Source organism: Pholcus phalangioides, unplaced genomic scaffold (genome assembly GCF_987345545.1).
Source record: "Pholcus phalangioides strain wild (caught in Gottingen) unplaced genomic scaffold, Ppha-v1.0 ptg000024l_1, whole genome shotgun sequence".
In the NCBI taxonomy this organism is placed as follows: domain Eukaryota; kingdom Metazoa; phylum Arthropoda; class Arachnida; order Araneae; family Pholcidae; genus Pholcus; species Pholcus phalangioides.
This window is the reverse complement of record NW_028301616.1, coordinates 1,975,621-1,996,257: the sequence shown is the minus strand read 5'-3', so window position 1 is coordinate 1,996,257 and position 20,637 is coordinate 1,975,621. Positions and strand designations below refer to the sequence as shown.

At 35.6% G+C, this 20,637-nt stretch overlaps 1 protein-coding gene across 1 annotated transcript; it reads right to left on the bottom strand.

The window, feature by feature from the left end:
• Window positions 1-2,986: 2,986 nt before the first annotated feature.
• On the bottom strand, window positions 2,987-19,985 carry Tango10 (transport and golgi organization 10). The gene is made up of 5 exons (XM_089251051.1): window positions 19,799-19,985; window positions 13,285-13,615; window positions 12,271-12,519; window positions 9,374-9,561; window positions 2,987-4,987 (listed from the first exon to the last, which is right to left on the bottom strand). Exons 2-5 carry the CDS (start codon window positions 13,573-13,575, stop codon window positions 4,195-4,197), a joined length of 1,521 nt encoding a protein of 506 aa, XP_089107177.1. The 5' UTR covers window positions 13,576-13,615; window positions 19,799-19,985; the 3' UTR covers window positions 2,987-4,194.
• Window positions 19,986-20,637: the final 652 nt, after the last annotated feature.

Sequence of the window (20,637 nt, the reverse complement as noted above, 5' to 3'; positions counted from 1 at the left end):
TGATTGGGAGAACCTTTCATCTGGAAATCAGTATGAAAGACACTTTCTTAAGTTGGTGCTCGAAATTTTTTTTGTATCAGCATGTATCAGAAGCCACTAGGGGTACTGCTATTTTGGATTTAGTTCTTACTAGTTCTGAGGATCTAGTTGAACATGTTTCGGTGGGGGAAGAGTTGTCTTCCAGTGATCATCGTATCGTCAGATTTCACTGTAACTTTTCCTCGGGTAAGGTTGATAACAAAAGACTGGTTCCTTGTTTTCGGAGAACTAACTTTGATGTTTTGAGAAGAAGGTTAGCGGAAGTTTTCAAAGACCGGTTGGAATCAGTAGGGGTGGTAAGTCAATGGGAAGAATTTAGTACGAAGCTGTCCTCTGTTTTGCACGACGTCATACCCTTTGTTCGAAAAAAGCGTGTTTGTACATCACACCCTCTATGGTTCACGGATAGCGTGAGGAACCTTTATCTTGGAAAGAAAAGAGCATTCAGAGAGTATAAAAGTGGACGTGGTGACCTATCATTGTTTACTGATAAAAGAAGAAGAAAGCGATAAGGGATAGTAAAAAGGAAGTTGAATCTAGGTTGGCAGATAACATTGGTTCTGATCCAAAATAATTTTTTCGATATGTCAATAATGGATGTAAGGGCCCCCTCTCGATAGGAGGCTCTAGGGTAGAGAGCAATGTAGGCATGTGTAGTGCTTTCAATGACTTTTTCGCGTCGGTTTTTAATGGAGATAATGATATTCGATATACGGGTGTTGCATGGGGTAATAAAACCCTCAACGATATTCAAGTAGAAGACGTGGAGGTCCTAAATCTTCTAAGAAATGTATGTGCAAGCAAAGCACCAGGACCAGATGATATCTATCCCAGGGTTCTCAGGGAAGGTGCTAATGAATTGTTGGGGCCAGTCGCACAGATATTCAGGAGTAGTGTTGCTGAGGGTATCGTCCCGAGAGATTGGAAACTGGCTAACGTTGTTCCGATATTTAAGAAGGGTAGTAGAGAAGTGGTGTCTAATTATCGTCCAGTGAGTTTGACGAGCTCCCTCTCGAAAATTTTGGAAATTATCATCAAAAGGCAGTTTGTGAAGTGGATAGACGAGAATAATGTATTGTCGGATAATCAGCATGGGTTCAGGAAGGGGAAGTCATGTGTAACTAACCTCCTTTGCTTCTATGATTACGTGACTAAGGCTTTGGGTAAGAGCAAAAATGTCGACGTTGTTTACCTTGATTTCCAGAAGGCATTCGATCGGGTCCAACATGGCAAACTCTTGAAGCGTTTACACGAGATTGGAATAGGGGGCAACTTGCTGAATTGGATAGAATCGTGGTTAAGAGATAGGTCGCAACGAGTTATGGTGAACGGGGAATTCTCTGGTTGGACAGACGTCACAAGTGGAGTTCCTCAGGGAAGTGTCCTTGGCCCCATACTTTTTTCACTTTTTATCGACAAACTCGATCAGGGTATCGATGGAATTACTAGCAAATTCACAGATGATGTGAAGCTAATGGGGGTAATCGGGAATGAAAGCGATAGGGAGTTGCTCCAGACCAACTGAAACAAGATTGCAGCATGGGCAAATGAATGGGGCATGACGTTTAGCGTAGATAAGTGCATGGTCGCTCATTTTGGTTCGAACAACCCATGGTTATCTTACGAGTTGAATGGTGTCACTATCCCGGATGCAACTAGAGTCACCGATTTGGGAATTCTCATTGAAAAGCGACTTAAGTTTTCTGAACATTGTTCAGCGGTTGTCAAAAAATCGAATAGAATACTTGGTCTCATTTTCAAAAAGGTATCTTCGCGTTCTCCTAAAGTCATTCTTCCGCTTTTTCGAGGTTTAGTTCGTCCTGGACTGGAGTATGCTGTAAGGTTTTGGAGACCGTACCTACAGAGGGACATAGACTTGATTGAAGGGGTGCAGAGAAGAGCTACGCGTGTCCTTATTGGCACACAGGGCTTGAGGTGTCGAGGAGATATGATCGAAGTGTTCAAAATTTTCAATGGGATGGATAGGATGGACCATGAACTTTTAGTACATCGCCAATCAACTGCTTTTACAAGGGGACACCAGTATCGATTGGTGAGGGACAATGCAAGGTTATGGTGTCGCAGGGAATTTTTCTCTAATAGTGTTGTTAATAAATGGAATAGCTTACCCCCGGAGGTAGTAAATTGTAACACAATTGACACGTTTAAAAAGAAATACGATAAACATGTTGGGGTAAATCGAGAAGCTATCCATTCTTAGAATAAGACAACCATAAGTATTCTTTATGGGCATTGTATAATATTTTATCGTGTGTATATATTGTTTATAATTTGTGTTAATTGCATTTTTAATGGGGTTGCTGTATTTTTGAAACATATGACATCCATATTTTTATGGGCATCTTTTTATCAGCCACCTCGTTGGGCATTTTGCCTGTTGTGGTGTTGTATTTGTATTTGTGTAAGCAGGATTGGCCTTTGGAGGGGGCACAAGGAATTTCTTACTAGAAATTTTGAGTTAACAACCTTAAAAAGCATCTAAAGTATTTAAATTAACAAATTGATCAACAGAGCGTATATAAAAGGTATTTTTTTATATTTTTTACCAAAATATATATAAAAAAATTTAATTTTTTGGTTGGCTTGGACCCCATATGATCCCCTTCACCGGCAGATGCCACTGGCTTATAATGAGAGAACTACACATGCTTAGTTATGAAAGTACTGTGCCCTCTATAGGGAATGTCTAAGTTTTATACCTAGTTCGTACATATGCATTATCAACACAATGCACTATAACACAATTGACATTTAAAAAGAAATACGATAAACATGTTGGGGTAAATCGAGAAGCTATCCATACTTAGAATAAGACAACCATAAGTATTCTTTATGAGCATTGTATACATAATATTTTATGTATATATACATACATTTGTTTTAATTGCATTTTAATTGGGTTGCTGTATTTTTGAAATATATGACATCCATATCTGTATGGGCATCTTTTTCTCAGCCACCTCGTTGGGCATGTTGCCTGTTGTGGCGTTGTATTTGTATAACAACTGCTTTGAGACGCTCCTCTAGGCATGTGGAAGCCACAATGTAAGTTTCAGTGCATGTTCTGACTAGCTGAATTCAAATCAGTGATGTGCATTACACGCTGTGAATGTACTGGGTGAGATGTGAAACATCCTACATGATTTTATGGGCAGTGCATTAATTATTAGTTTTTTCTTTCATGATATATGCTTTTATATTGGGTTGTTGTATTTTAGTTATATTTGACATCCAAATTTTTTATGGGCATCTTTTTTCAGCCACCTTGCTGGGAAATTTGCCTGTTGTGGTGCTTGTGTTTGTATTTTTATTTTGTGGCAGTCATAACCAGCCGTATCCGTTAATATAGGTGGCACATCTGAGGTTCGCTCTCATGGCAGTCGTGTTCGAAAGAAGTTGTGATGTCGCCCACGCGGTGTATGTTTCGTTGCAGACAGGACTTTTCCCCCAAGATGTAAATTTCTAGTCCATTCTTGTAAATAAATATAGCAGTTTCAACCCTACAAGGGTACAATTTGTATTACATGTGCAGCACTTGTTTTAATACCACCTCAGATGCTACTAAACACTTGTTGAGAGATCAAATACTGTTCTGAAACCTGCAGAGCCACTAATAGCATTCCCATTGAACTTCATTTACCTGCAAATACACTTGCCGTGTCACCCCCTTTAATGGAGACTTATAACTAATCATGTGCAATTCTCTTATTTTTCTTCTCTCAAGCCATTACTTTTTTATACCTTCAGCCCAGACACTTTGTATTTCATAAGTATACATAATAATTTGCTACTCAGTTTGAATAATGATAAATTATCAAAATAACTATTACTGCATTATCAATTTTTTTGTACTAAATATCATTTCTTTAAATAATATTATATTAGGGGATACTTTTATTGCTTTACAGAAACATATTCTTATTTATGTTCAATAAGATAAGTCCTATAATTATAGGACTATTCCTATAGTTATAAATTTATAAGTTACAGTCCCAGAAAAAAATAAATGCAACATATTAAGACCATAATAGAACTTGATATCGGTGAAGGATCAATGGCATTATGGAAACTGACGCAACAAAATGTACACCCCATCATATATAATTTGAAAAAAGTTTTCCCCTCCCCCCTTTTTCACTGGAAAGAGCACAATGGTGTAATAACAACGTGTAGTTTCAAACAGTCTGAATTAGGACCAGTAAGATATGGAGATCTCCAAGATCTGTCATTAAGCTCTTCATAGGGTACCAGATCATTTATGTTCAGCATGCGTTCCTCTTCAGAGAAAACAAAATTCCTCTGAACAACTCTACGAACATGTTCTAAGCCATCTTGCTTACCACATATCAATATGCCAACAGAAACTCTGGCAACATCATCAGTGTCCTTTTGAGTCAATGAAAGACGAACTGTCTTCGAGACAGACTCTGGCATCTGCAAAGTACCCTGCCACACTATAAGGTAGAATTTCTTGTAACACACACCCTTAGGAAAAATGTCCACAGTCCACTCATAGCTGCGGTGTGAATGGCACTCTGCGAAACTTGCTGGCGTCGTGAACACCAAAGTCCTAACACCAAAAGTAGGAAGGGCAGGGTAGTCCTCGATCGAGAGTGAGGCACTCCATTTCTCCGCTGTGTACAAACGAGGCACGAAAAGAGATGCGTCTGGAGACTGCACCATGGTCTGCAACGAGGCATTCTGGTGGAATGCCATAGCCAGTGCCATTCGATCGATAAAGAAGTCCTTGAAACGTCCCACTAGTGGATGTATGAGCAGGCATGCCACTTGTTTCGGTGACATCATTGGGAACCGCACATGGGACATGACTTCAACAACTAGGTTTGCAAATCGTAACTTCACTTCATTTTCTGGAAGCCGAATTTTCAGTTTCTGTTCCTGAATTTCCAGCCATTTTGCAACACAACTAAAAGAGGAAAAATGGAGAAAAACATTTTTTAGAAATTTCAAAGTTTTGAAGATTAAAACAAACTTTATAAAAATACACATGTAAAAATTAACTTTGTAAGAATGCAAAACTGGTTCTTTGCAAGTATAAACTTAAAAGACAATTTATAAAAATATATCTAGGAAAGAGAATCTCTGGATATGGATCCAGGAATTGAATCTGGATTCTTTTGAAATTGCCCCAGGTGGCGACACTTTTTTCTTTCTTTCTGAAATCAGCATCAGCATGATATCCAGAAAGTCCCTTTCCTATATGTATTGTAGGCCAAGAAAAACATCCTTTTCTGTAAAAAAAATATACTCTAACAATTTACAATAGTCATTGGGAGAAATGGTCAGGAAGGACCAGAGTATGTAGTCCTTAGAGCCAAGGGCGTACCCAGGATCTAAACTAGAGGGGGGGGGGGGCGGGGCAACTCACTGATATTAAATTGATACATCTGTGCAGGGGCAGCTGCCCCTCTCTGGGTATGTCCATGCTTCAATCATGAGATGAGACTTGACTATGTTATGTCAGAAAATTCTATTCTTTTAGATAAAGTGATTATGCACTGAAAATCGCTTCTTAGTGACTGAGCTTTCATGTTTGACTTCTAGAAAAGAACACAATCCTATGACACGAAGCAACATGATGTAGCCAAGTTTTTTTCTTTTTTATTTGTCACATAAGTGCCAAAAAAATTTCTAATTAGAAAAGATAAACTCCTCAACTCTTAACTTCAACTCCTCGATTATAAAAACTTTGCATCTACAAAGATGATTCTAATCCACGAGTAGGTTAATGGTCTCATAACCCTTAAGGTAGGGTTTTCACGACCAATGTGCCATAAGAGGATGGTAGGTGTGGTGCAAAAAAAATTTTTGAAAGGAAATTAACTAATTTCCTAAAGAAGTCCAAAGACTCAAATTTTATAACAATTAAGTTTAAGACTCATATTTTATTTTATGCGAAAAATTGATGTATAGCATGATAAGCTATTGGTATATAACGAAACCTGTATAAAACGGAAGGTCAAGAGACTGAAATTATTTCCGTTCCAGACAGGTTTCCATTTTGCAGAGGTGCAGACAAAAATATATGCAGTAATTATTTCTATTGTTTACGAACCTTAAGTTTTGAGAACATCACCCTAACTTCTATGAACCAACGAGTGTTAAATAGAGATATGCATGTTATATTATTTTGAATTTTTTCATGTTTGCTGTTTTAAATACCTATACAATTGAAATTTCATGTTCTCAGTGCACTAAAATTAAAGTTCAAAATTAAACATTCTCCTGAATAGCAATAGAATAAACACTTTTATCAAAAATTGGAATTTTTTAATACAATGAAACCTCAATATAACGATATTCTGTGGATGAAAAAAAATATCATTGCAAAGGGATAATCGTTATAGAGAAGCAAATTTATCTTTACGTGTGGTAAAATTTATGCTGTTGCCATCTTTTCTACATCAACATTGTTAATACTATCAGAAAATACACTTTTATGCATTTATTCGCTGCAAGAAATTGTAATTGATTAATTAATTATAAAAATTCACTAAGATGCATTGCTCCTGTAAAAAAGTTTACCACATTACACTTTTGTCTCTTACACAGAAAGTAGCAACCTCCAATAACTTACTTTACCTTTCGGTGATTTTTTAGAGAAAAATATTGATGTTATCAGATGCCTTCAGAAGGAAAATGAGTGATGAATTAAAATTAAATTCAAAACGATTCTGAGCAAAATATAAAAAAAATATTTTTTATAGCAGTTTCAGAATCTCCTAAAAAATTGTTATAGAGGGATTTAACATAGAAAAGTATATTGTTGTAGCGAGGTTTCACTGTATTTAAAATTAAAATTGCGAAATTGCATACCTCTTTTAAAAAAAAAGTGACAATAAGATCAACAACCAAAAAAGTTTGTGAAAGAAAAATTCTACATATTTGTAACACTTCAATTTTGTCTGAGAGTGAAGTCACTCTCTGCTATCCATATGAAGGTTTTTGACAGCTGGCTGACGCAAAGATATATTTAGAAAAGAGAAACAATTCCACTGCCCTTGCGGGAATCGAATCCAAGTCCTCTCTCTTGCCAGAAGAGTGCCCTAGACCAATAGACTACAAAGACATCAAACATCTCAATCTAGGAGCTTGTGTGCACAGAATGGGACCGTACATGGATGGGCTACTTAAATTTTGTTTTTTTTTACGTCTCTACAAACTTCATTTTTCTGTTCAAATTCAATATGAGTTTCTAGTTGCTGGTGGCCATCTCTACCTACACTGAATGAAAATCTTTGTAGTAGCCAAAACACAGTACTGCAAAATTGTGAACAATAATTTAGTCTCCCTCGCGTATTTTACACTCCCAAAATTAAACTTTTTCTAAGAGATAGGAGTGTTTTCTAACAAAAAGAAAGTCACCATTTTCATCATAAATGAAATATTAAACAAGTTTTACTAAATTTTAAATAGTAAATCCACTTCCTCTCAAGCCCAACAACAAGAACTAGTTCAGATAGATAATAAGCATTCGTCGTTTTTCCCAAGTGAGAGTGTTTGCCTAACAAAAGGATGATCAGAATGACTTAACTTTCCTCCCACCCAAAAGTCAAAAACTTGCACCTGGCCAAAAATTATTTCCATTTTAGCATGTTTTGTATCTACAAATAGACTAAATATGCCTTCCGTTTCTGCGTTAAGCAATTTCTGACTTGAAAAAGTTTCCTATTTTTGAAAAAGTATTTATTTACAAGACACTGTATTTGTTCCATTTAAGACACGTTTCCATCTAATACAGTGCCCGTCTTAGACAGATTTCACCATACTACTCCTACATGCACTTCGTACCTATTCCTGTACGGAATGTCTAGCGAATTGGTACATACCAGAATCAGTGTTCTGAGTATATGTGGCCACAACGTATTTATGCTGTCATAACTGTGCTTGTTGCATACTCTTGCTAGTGCTGTCACCAGCCTTTGATATTTTGAAGTGAAGATTGTAAATTATTGGTATATACTGTATTTCGAATGACTTGAATTCGCAGACATAGAAAAAAACTGAAATGTCATTACAGCATTTATAATTCTATACTGGTCTGTGCTATGAATATTAACTTTTAAATAGAATACAAAAAAATAAATTCAAAAATATTTCACTCGGAACCATAATATGGATGTTGATAATGCAGAGACGATATCAGCATATTTTCTGAAAATGTAGATTTCCAAATAATATCTCACCTACAAGGACTAAACACATACGCAATTCAGTTGAATGAATCTAATACCTCTGATAAAAACCTTTTAGCATTCAGTAGATTTGTTTTAAATAGATAATAGTTTTGTCAAGCATTCCAAACCACAACAAAGCAAAAAGATATATTCGATTTTATCAATAATTGCTTTAATTCTGAAAACTCATCTAAGGATATTCGACAAAAAAAAGCACAATCCCTCGTTCATTCTTAAACCCTTAACTGCCAAAGAAATCTTACACGATCCGCTTCCCAGTGCCACCTTTTTCCAAATACGACCATGGCAGTTGAGTGGTTAATTTCACACATTCATGTGAATCCAGATTTTTCTGTATAATGAACGATATTAAAAATGAAACCGATCACATCTTGAATTCTTGAAAGAAGCTTTGAGAGTGTGCATGTCTAAAATTTGACCTCGCAAAGAAAATATTAAGCAAAAATATCAAGCTCTAATTAAGCATGTTGCAAGAATTTCAATTCTCATTTAATTAAAAAAATAAAAGTAAAATGTTTGTATGTGCAGAACATACACACATAATGAGCTAATAATTAAACATTCTTTTCAAAATTGCAGTTTAAGTGTACTGAGGAAGTCAACTGTAGGTTCAAGTGTGCTGCGAGACAAAAAAAAGTTGAAAAACACTGCCTCAAGAAGACTTTGAAAAGTCAATTCTTCAAAACATGGCTTCAAAAAAATATTTCTCTTCATGAATTGAATGTGAAAAATGGTGTGCCAATTAGCTGTTAAAAGTGAAGATAAAAGAATGAAAATGGAATAATACTGAAGAAAAACTTGAATATTTTTTCTCAAGTCAAAATTCCAAAGTTGTTGGAACTTGTCCGCAAGATAAAAAAAAATTATGACAATGAAATTTCTGAATTTGTAGGAATGCATGGTATGTGTCAGTGAAACAAACCTCCTATTCAATAACTTATCATAGAAGGAAGTATTTTTAAAGGTATATTCAGGTAGCTTACATAATTCTATAGACAACAGCTAGATTTGTTTCCATGCATGCGTACGACACAGAACAATATGCAAGAACACAATATGTTGGTCAATGGAATACAATTGACACAATGACTTACTCGAAAACTGTTATTTCATCGCTGACAACTAAATCAGACTTCTGCAAAAAGCTGATGAAAACATCTGTTTCTAAGCTTCCAAAATCCTCCATCTGACCAACAAGTTCAAAGTTCCACGTAATAAAAGTACCACAAGCCTTATACACCAAGTTATGTCCACAATTTAAAGTGTACTGCAGCCACAGAAGCTGGAAATAAAAATTTCTTTTGATTACAAGATAAATAATTTCAATAAACATATGAAACTTCAAGATTTGCAGATAGATGTATATCTGTGCACCAAATTTGACTACCACAGCCCTCCTCCAAAAAACAAACAAAGAGAAAAAAAACTCAAGTTGATTTTACACTGATAAAGAAAAAGCATAAATAAAAAAAAAAAAAAAAAAAAGACGAGAATATGCTCTATGGCATATAACAAAAATATTCTCTCTGAACTTTACAGGAAACACATGGAGATAACCTTTGAACATTTTTGTTTTATGTCTGGTGTAACAACGTGAAAACTGCTTTGCTTTAATATACAATGCATGCCGCTTAATATGATCACATAGGAACTTAAGGTCTCTGATAACAATAACCGATTCATAACTACATCCAAAAAAAAATCATGGTTGCAAATACGATGACCATATGTTCTGTTCGATCGAATAGCACGTATGGGAAAAAAAAGAACTGGTTTTTTTTCTAATGTAACAGGTTTCAAAATGGTAAATCATGCATTTTTTTTCCAATTGTTGTAAAAAATTATTACTTTTTTTGTTTAACCCTTAGCAGTCCAGGGGTTTATAAGGTACTTCATACTTTGTAGCACCCCCTGCAATAAGGAGAAGGCCCCTGTATATGCCAAGACTCACAAATTTTTCAAATAGCTTTTAAGTTCTGCTAAAAATCTGAATTCATGGGAGCCTTCCTACAAACATGGGGGGGGGGGGCAGTTATAACAATGAAGTATAGTTTTCCTGATGAACATTTTTCTTTATATGCAGAAATTGTAAGTTATTAGTTGGAATGGAACTGTCTAATTTCTGAACTGTAACTGTGTAATTACAAATTACGATATTTTTATGATGATCCATAGATTCCTTGTAAGTATTCCAGCTGTGGAATTGTAAATGCGGTCAGTCCAAAGAAACTGAGCATGAACTGAAGAAAGGAACTTTTTTACCTCAAACTTGTTTTCACTGTAGGAAAGAAATTGCGAAAGAAAAAATACATGTACATGAGTCATAGCGGCTATTATAGCCCAATTAAGATATTGTGAACTTGAGTACAGACATTTTTCGTGGATAATGGAGCCTTCTGACCTCTTATATCATCTTGCAGATTGATAACTTATAGGAAAAAAATGAGTCTGGTTCAACTTTAGCTTCAAAATATGCAAAAAGGAAAAAGTTTAATGAAAAGAAATTGATAACATATCGTTGGTGTGCATGCAAAATGCTGTATGTAAAAAAAACTGCACTTTTCAGGAGACAAAGAAGAAAACGGTTCCACAGAATAGGACAACTTAGAATAATGCTATATATATAGCTGGCATTCTATTGGTCAGAAACATATGAGACTTTTGCAGAATATGGAAGCACATGTCAATAAGCTTCTAGTAGCATAAAAAAATTTAGAATTTCAATTTACAAAATTTTGCAAGCGCAACGATAATGAACCAAAGTTCTAAATGAATTTTTTCCTATTTTACGATATTGGTCCATTCCGTACTTAATGAAAGTGATAACAATACCCAAATAATATCAAACATGACTCTAATAAGAAGAGTCTACTGTAACAAGATTTGAGACAAACATGTTTGAAAATATAAACGTTTACTGCATAGTTTTCAGTCTAGCTTTCCTTGGTGGATGCGATTCATTTTAATGCTCTCTACCCTCCTCCCATGTTCATAATAGTTTTGTGCAGCTATTTATCCTACATTACTGCATCAAAAAACCAGAAGTTGCTAATGCTTTACTAACATGCTAACGTTAAATACCTGTGGTTGTATCTCAACGCAGCCCCTATTCCAATTTTCTTAAAAACACAGTCTGCAAATTATACTATTAAACTGTGCATGTGGATCTCATAAATATTCCTCTGGAGAATTTGTAATGAATTGGCATATGATGGAACGTGTGTTCAGAGTTGCATGTGTGGCTCCTAATGTATTTTTGTTGTTAGAGTTATGAGTGTTTCATGTTCTAGTGGTAGTGCCATCTGTCTTACATATTTTGAATTGAAAATGGCAGATGCCTGAATTTTTATGTCATGTAAATATTGTGTTTAAGTAGAAACAGTGTCTAAGAATGTTCGCTAAAAATACAACAAATTGAACACCATACAGCTGTTTCTGGGCTACTTTAGCCCCTTTGTCAGTGGAATAAATAACCTGCTATAATTTTTAAGCGAATCACCTGCACTATAAAAGGTTATTTTTTCCACTGACAAAAGGGTTACCCTAGCCCAGAAACAGCTATGTGGTGTTCAATTTGTTGTATTTTTAGTGAATATCCTTAAACTTTATCTTTCTACATTGCGGTAAAAAGGTATTTCCATTATATTGCATTGACGGTCTGTCTGCTCTCTGAAGAGACATTTTCAAATGAAAGACTGGCTTGCGTTTACACCTCATAGTTACAAAACTGTCTATAGATTATAAGCAGGATAATATGGTACCATGCTTTAATTTCACCAGTTATGGAGACAAAAATGTTTTTTCCTTTAAAATCTGCTTTGTTTATACAAATAAATCAACAGAAAATCACAGATAACGATTAAGTTATCACGTTTTGATTTTATGCATAACTAATGACCCCACTTTTGATTTAAAAGAAATACTGATGAATACTTATTGATGTAGAAAGAGAGAGAAATGAAAAAGAAAATTTACAGGTAAGTAAACCTACCAACTGATTATGCCTTGTTGCTGACACAACATGCCGACACATATAATCAACACACAAATGCACTAAGTCTTTAACATTGTACTTATCAGCCAAAGTGACCAGAGGCAAGACTAAGAAATGGTTGATATGTAATTTCCCTGTATACAAATACTTCAAGAAATCTGGAAACACGAGAACACATGCAGGATCTTCTTGAAGTGATATTTTAGTCTCTTGTGACTCACTCCAGTTAGGATTCATCAACATAACCTGTGTGAGAAGATCAAAAATGCTTTAGTAACATTTGTTCGTAACAGGAAACAAAAAAAAAACACCATTAGCTTATTAAATAGTGTATCAACAAAAAAAATTCAACTACGTCAGAGCGATAGCAGTCAAACATCTATAATTTTGATAATTTGAATCTTTGTTAAGTCAAATACAGACTTGCTTATAAAGTTGAAATACAGGGTGTTTTTCAATTTTAAATTGTGCCACATCACTATCAAAGCTAGGTGTAGCATCTATAACTCATAACATCAATTTTGAAGGAATTCCCTGCAAGCACAATTAGCAAATGCAAATTGGTGACGTCATATCAAGGTCTGACCGTATGTGTAATACTTTCCTAGTGGGTATACAATTTAAAACTGAACACCTTGCACATACAGTAGCCGCCACTGATAAGAATCACTTTTTTGTTTGCCTACTTTGATCCTTATAAGCGGTTGATTCTTATGATGATCTTTCTACTTTAACACAGATTTTTGCATAGGCAGAGATAGACATCAAAAGCTGGGGGGACATAATGATACCAATTCATATATGTGCATACACATTAGATAAGTTGGATCTGTCATTGATGCTGGGGGGGGGGGGGCATACCTCCTCTCATGGATTTGTGGTTTGCCAATTTAATTCTTAGAAGCGATTGATTCTTATAACAAGTGTTTCCACAAGCAGTGGCTACTATATCAAAAGAGAAATTAAAAAGGCCAGATCATTCAACACTATTACTTCGTAGATTACACATACCTGAAAAACATCGCTGGACGCACAAAGTATAAGTCGATGAGCTGCGAACTGTTTCCCTCCAACTTCCAGAGTAATATCACTGAGCAATCTTTCAGCATATAGGTTAGCTATTTTCTCGAGAATTGTATTGGAATTGTCTATTTGCTGCTCATGCTCCTCATCACAGAGTGTGTGACCTTCCGAAGCATTGGCGTGAGGTTTTTTGGCTGCCATATTCACAGGAGGGGGATTGGATCCAACATCATCTGACCTCTGGAAAGGGCTGTAGTTTGCGCCCCAATTCCGAAACATAGCTTGATGGACGTTGGACTAGGCCATAATTTACTAAATCCTAGATTAATCAAACAAAAAAACTATTAAAATGTTATTTTTTCTCGGTATCAACATGCATAATTTTTTTTTACATCTGGTTTGGGAAAAAATCATTATTTGCTAGATGCTGAATTCAGTAAAACTGTATATATGGGTCATTCCAAAGAAATTTGCCCAAATTGACTGTCCCCAGCAGCTTACATTAAATATATTTGACACATAACTTTTTTTTCATCACTTTCTATTTATATTCTAGTTTCTGAAAAGTTGCCACTCTGTTTTTAATTTAATAAGACTTTAAAATTTGCTCGAACAAATTTTCATTTATCAAGGAAAATTGTCCTCAATAATATATATATATTTAGGACCAATATAATACCTTCACATTTCACCTTTTTTATAATATTAAATATTTTTTAATCAATAGTTAATAGCCAAATGAAAATTTCCTCCAACTTTTTCTTCCCCATTTGGAAAACATTGGTTCAAATCCTACAACACCAGTTGCCACTTAAGAAATTTTGTATTGAGAAGGTTAAGAAAAATGAAGCCATCACTTGAACCTCCTTTTAAATCAATTAGAATTATAAACTAATTGACAAATTAAATTTATTTGGAGAAACATAGATGACAGTCTTTATTAAATGTCCATCTTTTGGCTAATTTTTTGTGAGGAATGTATAACTGAAAATTATTTTCATTGTATTACATGTTTCACTTCAGATACCTCTATTATGTCTGAAATCAAATGGTTTCAACATGCTTTGTTTTTTATCAGTGTTGCAAAACATGTAAAAATGTCTTTCTCCTGGCATTAGGTAACCAGAAGAAAGGTCTCATCATAAGTTAAAGGGGAAAAAGTAAAGAAATCTAAATTTCTTGATTGCAACCTTTGAGAGCTGCAGCAATATTTCATCTAAAGACTTTGATTTAAGAGTGTATCTCGTGTTCTTCTAGCAAAACAGAAAGTTATAAATCTCCATAATAATTGACGAAGAAAGGAGCTAAAAAAAAAACCAAATGAAAAAGAAATAAAAACTCAATTGACAAAAACATTTATCAGCATACCAGTATGTATTAAAGTTGAAAATGAGCTACCAAAATAGATGGAACATGTTACGATTGCCAAGCATAAATATCAAGTTAAGTGCTGATACAGGGAAAATGCCTCATTGGATTTGTTTATCTCTTGACATGGTTAAATTTCAATTAATTTTTTTTACCACACAAATTTTTAACACACTTCATTGCTGACTACATTTCATTAATTAGCAGGTAAAGCCAATAAGCCTGTCCCTAAAGATTTTTTTGGTTGACAAAAATTTTTGATAATTTTTTTTTCTTCCTTTTTTGGTCCAATTTCGTGAGAATGACCCATATAGCCTATACAGGGAAATTCAGATGATTCAGAGAAACATCGCAAACTGAAAGGGCAATTCGGGCATATGATAATCACATAGGAACATAGGTGCTCTAACGCTATCTGGAGCCACTACAAGGAGTTGTTGCATCACACACTTTTAAAGCATTCCCAAACTCAGCAAGCATGAAGTCTGATAACATAATACGTAAAGGGCCATGCACATATTATGGCATATACTACAGTAAAACCTCGTTAACTCGTCACCCTGATAAGTCGTCACTCCGGTTAAGTTGTCATTTTTCTTCAGGCCCTTCCAGCTCTCATAGACAACAATGTTATTAAACCCTTGTTTACTTGTCGCTAATTTCGGTTAACTCATCACCATGAGAAAGTTTGCAAAAGAGGAACAGACTATTTTTATGGCTCCCATTAAAAAAAAAGCTTATTAACAACATTGCCATATACTTAAAAGTCACCATAAAATCCTATACACCCAAACGAAACAGTTTAAGTAACGAAAGTTACGCTGGGGAAGTTCATTTGCCAACTAAGGTTTCTGGGGACTGTTCAATCTAGATCTCATTTCTGCATGGGCTATACTGGATCATTTCATAATTTTTGTCGCACCACGGTCATTTTCCGCACATGAGGGCTAATTAGACAGGGACCTACAATTTATTGCTGATTCCAAACAGCAGGCTTGTTTTTTATATTCATCGAGAGATTGGTGCGCTAACCCATCAATGGGGGTACTCTCTGCAGTAGCAATTTTTTGCTGCTGTCAAGTCGACATTTTTTGTTGTACCTCTGTATCAGGAAAGTTTTCTGACAAGGACGAACTGGGTATCGAACTCGCGACACCTCTAAATATCCTTTGGTACTTTAGGCGAGTATCTTATCGAACACGCCCCTGCATCTACTGGAGAAACTGCAAGACACCCAGGCTCTGTTGCAAGAAGCAACTTAAGCACTTTGCCCCCCGGAGGGGGGGGGGGAACCAAGGCATTTCCGGCAAAACCAAAATTTATTGATACGTCAAAGATTACATATAGTGCAAGGAAATCAAAAATTATGTAAATCGAAGAATCAAATTAATTAAGTTAAAGTCAAAGTGCAACGGGACAGATAATAAATTATCATAGAAAGCATGGACTCTACTAATTTAGGGCTTGAAATTTAAACAAAATATCTTTGTTCAAAAAAAATCAGTCATTCTTTCCCAAGTTGAGGTCTTCTGTTTACTTTTCCCTGCCCAGGGCCCCTCCACAAAGTCAAAAGTGTTCGAGATTACTTTGTAGTTGTATCATGAACTACTGGTGAAGAATTAAAACACTAAAATTAAATATGATGTATGTGTAAAATTAATGTGCAATAGAGAGTTTCTATTATGAAGAAAAACTATCTATTCTAACAGTTGCTCTGTTAGTCTAAATTAAAAATTGCTAGTATAAATCAAAGTGTACAGTACATTTTACCACAATAATTTAAGTAATAAGAGATAAAGATAAAAAAACTTCTTTTATTTTCTCTTTCGCAATCTGTAAATTTTATTAACATAGTTAATTTGATTCATACTTTAATAAATGTCGTATTACTTTAAACTTATATGATTTTCACAACATTGCACATTAAAACTGGCGGCACTCCGCTACTCCACTTAAGCCATCATAATTTTTCGATAACTTGAAGTGACGACTTATCAAGGTTTTACTGTAATTCATTAGAAATTCTGTACAGGAATGTGTATCAGGTACATGTATGGTTAAGTTTTAGTAGCAAGCATGCAGTTCAAGCAGAATTTAGAACGAATTGGTAGGGAAGAGTGGGAAGGAATGGGACACTTTTCAAAAAAATATTTTTAAAACACCTATGTTCCTATGTGATTTTGGATTATCATATGCCTGAATTGCCCTTTCAGTTTGGCCATGTTTTTCTGAAGGAGGCTCTAGGTTAGAGAGCAATGTAGGCATGAGTAGTGCTTTCAATGACTTTTTCGCGTCATTTTTAATGGAGATAATGATATTCGATATGCGGGTGTTGCATGGGGTAATAAAACCCTCAACGATATTCAAGTAAAAGACATGGAGGTCCTAAATCTTCTAAGAAATGTATAATGCAAGCAAAGCACCAGGACCAGATGATATCTATCCCAGGGTCCTCATGGAATGTGCTAATGAAATGTTGGGGCCAGTAGCACAGACATACAGGAGTAACCCGTCAACAATTTGAATGGAGTATATCTTGTGTTTTTTGATGGGGTAATGTTTGTAATTCTTCACAAATCAGCTACAAATCTACCATTTTGATGGATGTTGAATACACAATTTGGCCAAAACAGGTATCAAAACCCTCATGCATTCGTACCACCTGATCGTTTCCTTACGAAATCCCTGTTGTGACCTTCACATGCTCCATGTCTTCCTTTGTGCAGTATTTCTCAAAATCCTTCAATATAAAAACAGATCCATGGTCGAGATTATTCTTGATGGACTTCCAAAAGTGTTCTGCTGCAGCATAAGCATGTCTATAACATCTTTAGCTGGCATTGATTTGACTGGGTAAAACAAAGTTAACTTGGTGAATGGATCCTCCAAGCATGAAAATATGCTGATAGTTCTTGTTGGTTGATGACAGTGGATCAATAAAATCGAGTGATAAGGAACATTTGTTCTGGTATGAGTCAGCACACCCCTTACCACATTCCTTGTTGTAACGGATCGGACCCGTAGCAAGTGGAGAGGGACCAACTCCCATTCATATACATACTATTTATTTAATGTTTATATTTCTAATAATATTGTCACTGGAATACCGAGTAACATTGTTTGCAGTCAACTGAAAGTCATTAGATATGGTGCCACTCCGCTGTTGGGAAACACTCGCCTTGTTATTATTTATGGCAAAATATGGTGTTCCCATTGCATCCCCAAAGCAGAATGTTTTGCATTGTTCTGTAACGAGCCCTCGGCTGACTAGTAATGTTCTGTGACAAAAATACCCACAATAGGGGGTTTCCTACACTTTCTTAAAATTCTTTCAGATTGTTCTGCAGTAGCACTGATTGTTCAGCGACGTTCGACATCATGGCCCCCCTAAAGGGTGGGGCCGACAGGCTCCAGCTCTGGGGCATGGGAAAATTCTCATAATTGTTTTTTCATGCTATAAATTCATCATAAAGGAGTCCATGAAAGTCTGGTGTGGAAAAGGGGAGGGGGTCCTGTAAAAAATCCCAGCCTAGGGGCCCTGCTCCGGAATGTAGGAGCCATGTACAGTACAAATTTGATATTCTACTTTGGGGCTTCCGCTATCTAATGGCTTGGAAATAATAGACTATATGTAAATGAAGAGTGATCTGTGCTGATTGGCTGCCTTGACAGCAGCCAGCCATATAAGGTGTCAACAATACCACTTCAGTGTATTTCAACTTCCCTTGGTTTTGCAATTTCACCTTTATTCTTGCTATATTGGTCATATTCCAACTCCACCTGGGGAGTCTGGTCCTCCGTCATCAATGTTCTTGAGCCCCAAAAGCAGAATGTTTTGTGGTGTTCTGCAACAAGCACTCAGCTGACCAGAAATGGGCATTTGATGATCCTCAAGGTCCACAGAAATTAAGGAAGTCAGTGACATAGCTTGTTAGTGATTTACGAATAATTTGAAGGACTGATTCTACATGGACTGAAGTTATAGATTGACATATAAAAGGGACAAAACTTGTGGGGAAATTTAAATTTTGTCAAAATTTCTAATATTAAATGAGTATAAATTCTATAAATAAAAATAAATGGTAATGCGTTCTAAATTTTATCTCTAATTGCATTGCTTTGTAATGCTCATTAAGATCCTGGTTCTGACAAGTGTTTCGTCACATTGTTACATAAAATGCATGGAAGACTGGAAGACATTTTCTACCATTTTAAGATGTTTAGAGGTGTCACGAGTTCAATCCTTGATTTGTCATTGTCAGAAACTTTTCCGACATGGAGGTTTCCCCGAGCACCCCCTTGCATTAACCTCTGCATTGGTAAATATTACAAAAATTAACAAATTATTGAATGCTGATGTTCGGAATCAGCAATAAATTGTAGGTCCCGTCCATGGTCACAAAATGAGAGTACTGCGACAAAAATGATGAAATCAAATGTCATTATATTATATAAGCCATAGCGTACTTGCCTTTTGGAAGTTCAATTTCAAACATATATATATGCTCAACTTGAAGGCGCAAAAGTGAGCAGATCTCCCCATTAAAAAGTCTCTCGCACAGAGAGCGACAGGCCTATAGCGATACAATTATATTCAATTACTACACTTCACTGATAGTCAGAGAAATTGATGGCAGATGGAAGCACCACACACAATAAGCATTACACAGATACAAACTTCATGCCAGGTTCACTACACATACACACACATTCCAACATTTACCAATTCATTAAAAGTTCCGCAGAGGAATATGGACAAGGTGCATGTGTGGCTCAGTAGTAGTAGTCAGTGTATGTGGATGCTTTTTTTTTTAAGCTTTTCATGAAACACTGCCGATATAGATAAAGTAAAAAAATGGTCAATAAAAAGCATTAACTCATTATGTAAACAAAAAAAAAAGCTAAATGCTGAGGGTATGGGAATCGAGCCCCGTCTTTTCTAGGAACCACGAACACCTACCACCTAGTGGGTGCTGCGAATTTCAAACAAAGATTAGTATAGCACTCAAATCATTGCACTTAGTACATACTATTCCGATATTGCCAGTAAATAAATAGATATGATAAAAATTAGATAATGTTGCATGATACAAATTTTTAAATACAGTAAAATTAATTAATAAATAATAATTACATGGTAACTAAACTTCGCCAATGACAAATCTATGGCTCGTCGTGATAAGAAACCTCTTTCGTGAAACCCCCAGCAACAACTGTCAAAATAAAAACTAACGAAATACGTTTGAAGCTTGAAGGATACACAAGAGATAAAAACTGAGCAATGGGTGGTGCAGCTCCACTTCAAGAGCTGTGGACCAACCACCCAAAAACAATAAATATACACTTTTTCGTTTCTCTTTTGTAATATCATAAAAAGAAGGATTAGTCTATAAAATAGTCTGATTTCATTCACGTATTAATTATATTCAATAATGATCAATAAATAATTTTTTATAAAAAAAAACTGATTCTTAAAAAAAAGTTTTGAATAGCGTAGCTTGAAGTTGGCAACGCCTTGTCGAGAGACCGTGTAAACAAACAGCACATGGCGGTGAACTGCGGGTGGGATGCGGTCAAAGCCGCTTGAAAGCTCTTAATGCAGCTTTGGATGCGGTCCTGATCGTGCAGGGCCCTAACTAGGCTGGGACAGCCGGAGGAGGTATTTTACGGGACGGATCCATATATGGTCCACCTTGGCGACTTTCTTTTTCCTCGCCAAACATGTATGACGGCCGTCAGGCAGTACGGGCACCGAAAAAAAAAATCGCCGTCATAGAAAACATAACGGAAATCCATAATAATAATAATATCACAAGTATCGTGATTGAAAGTGAAACATTTTAAACTGAATAAAAAACCCCAGACTCTTTTAAATAAACAACTGTCCTTCCTGTTGTATAAATAATAAATATTCTTTGTATATAAAAATATAACCCAGACTGAATTTTAAATATTAAATCGATCAGGGCATGT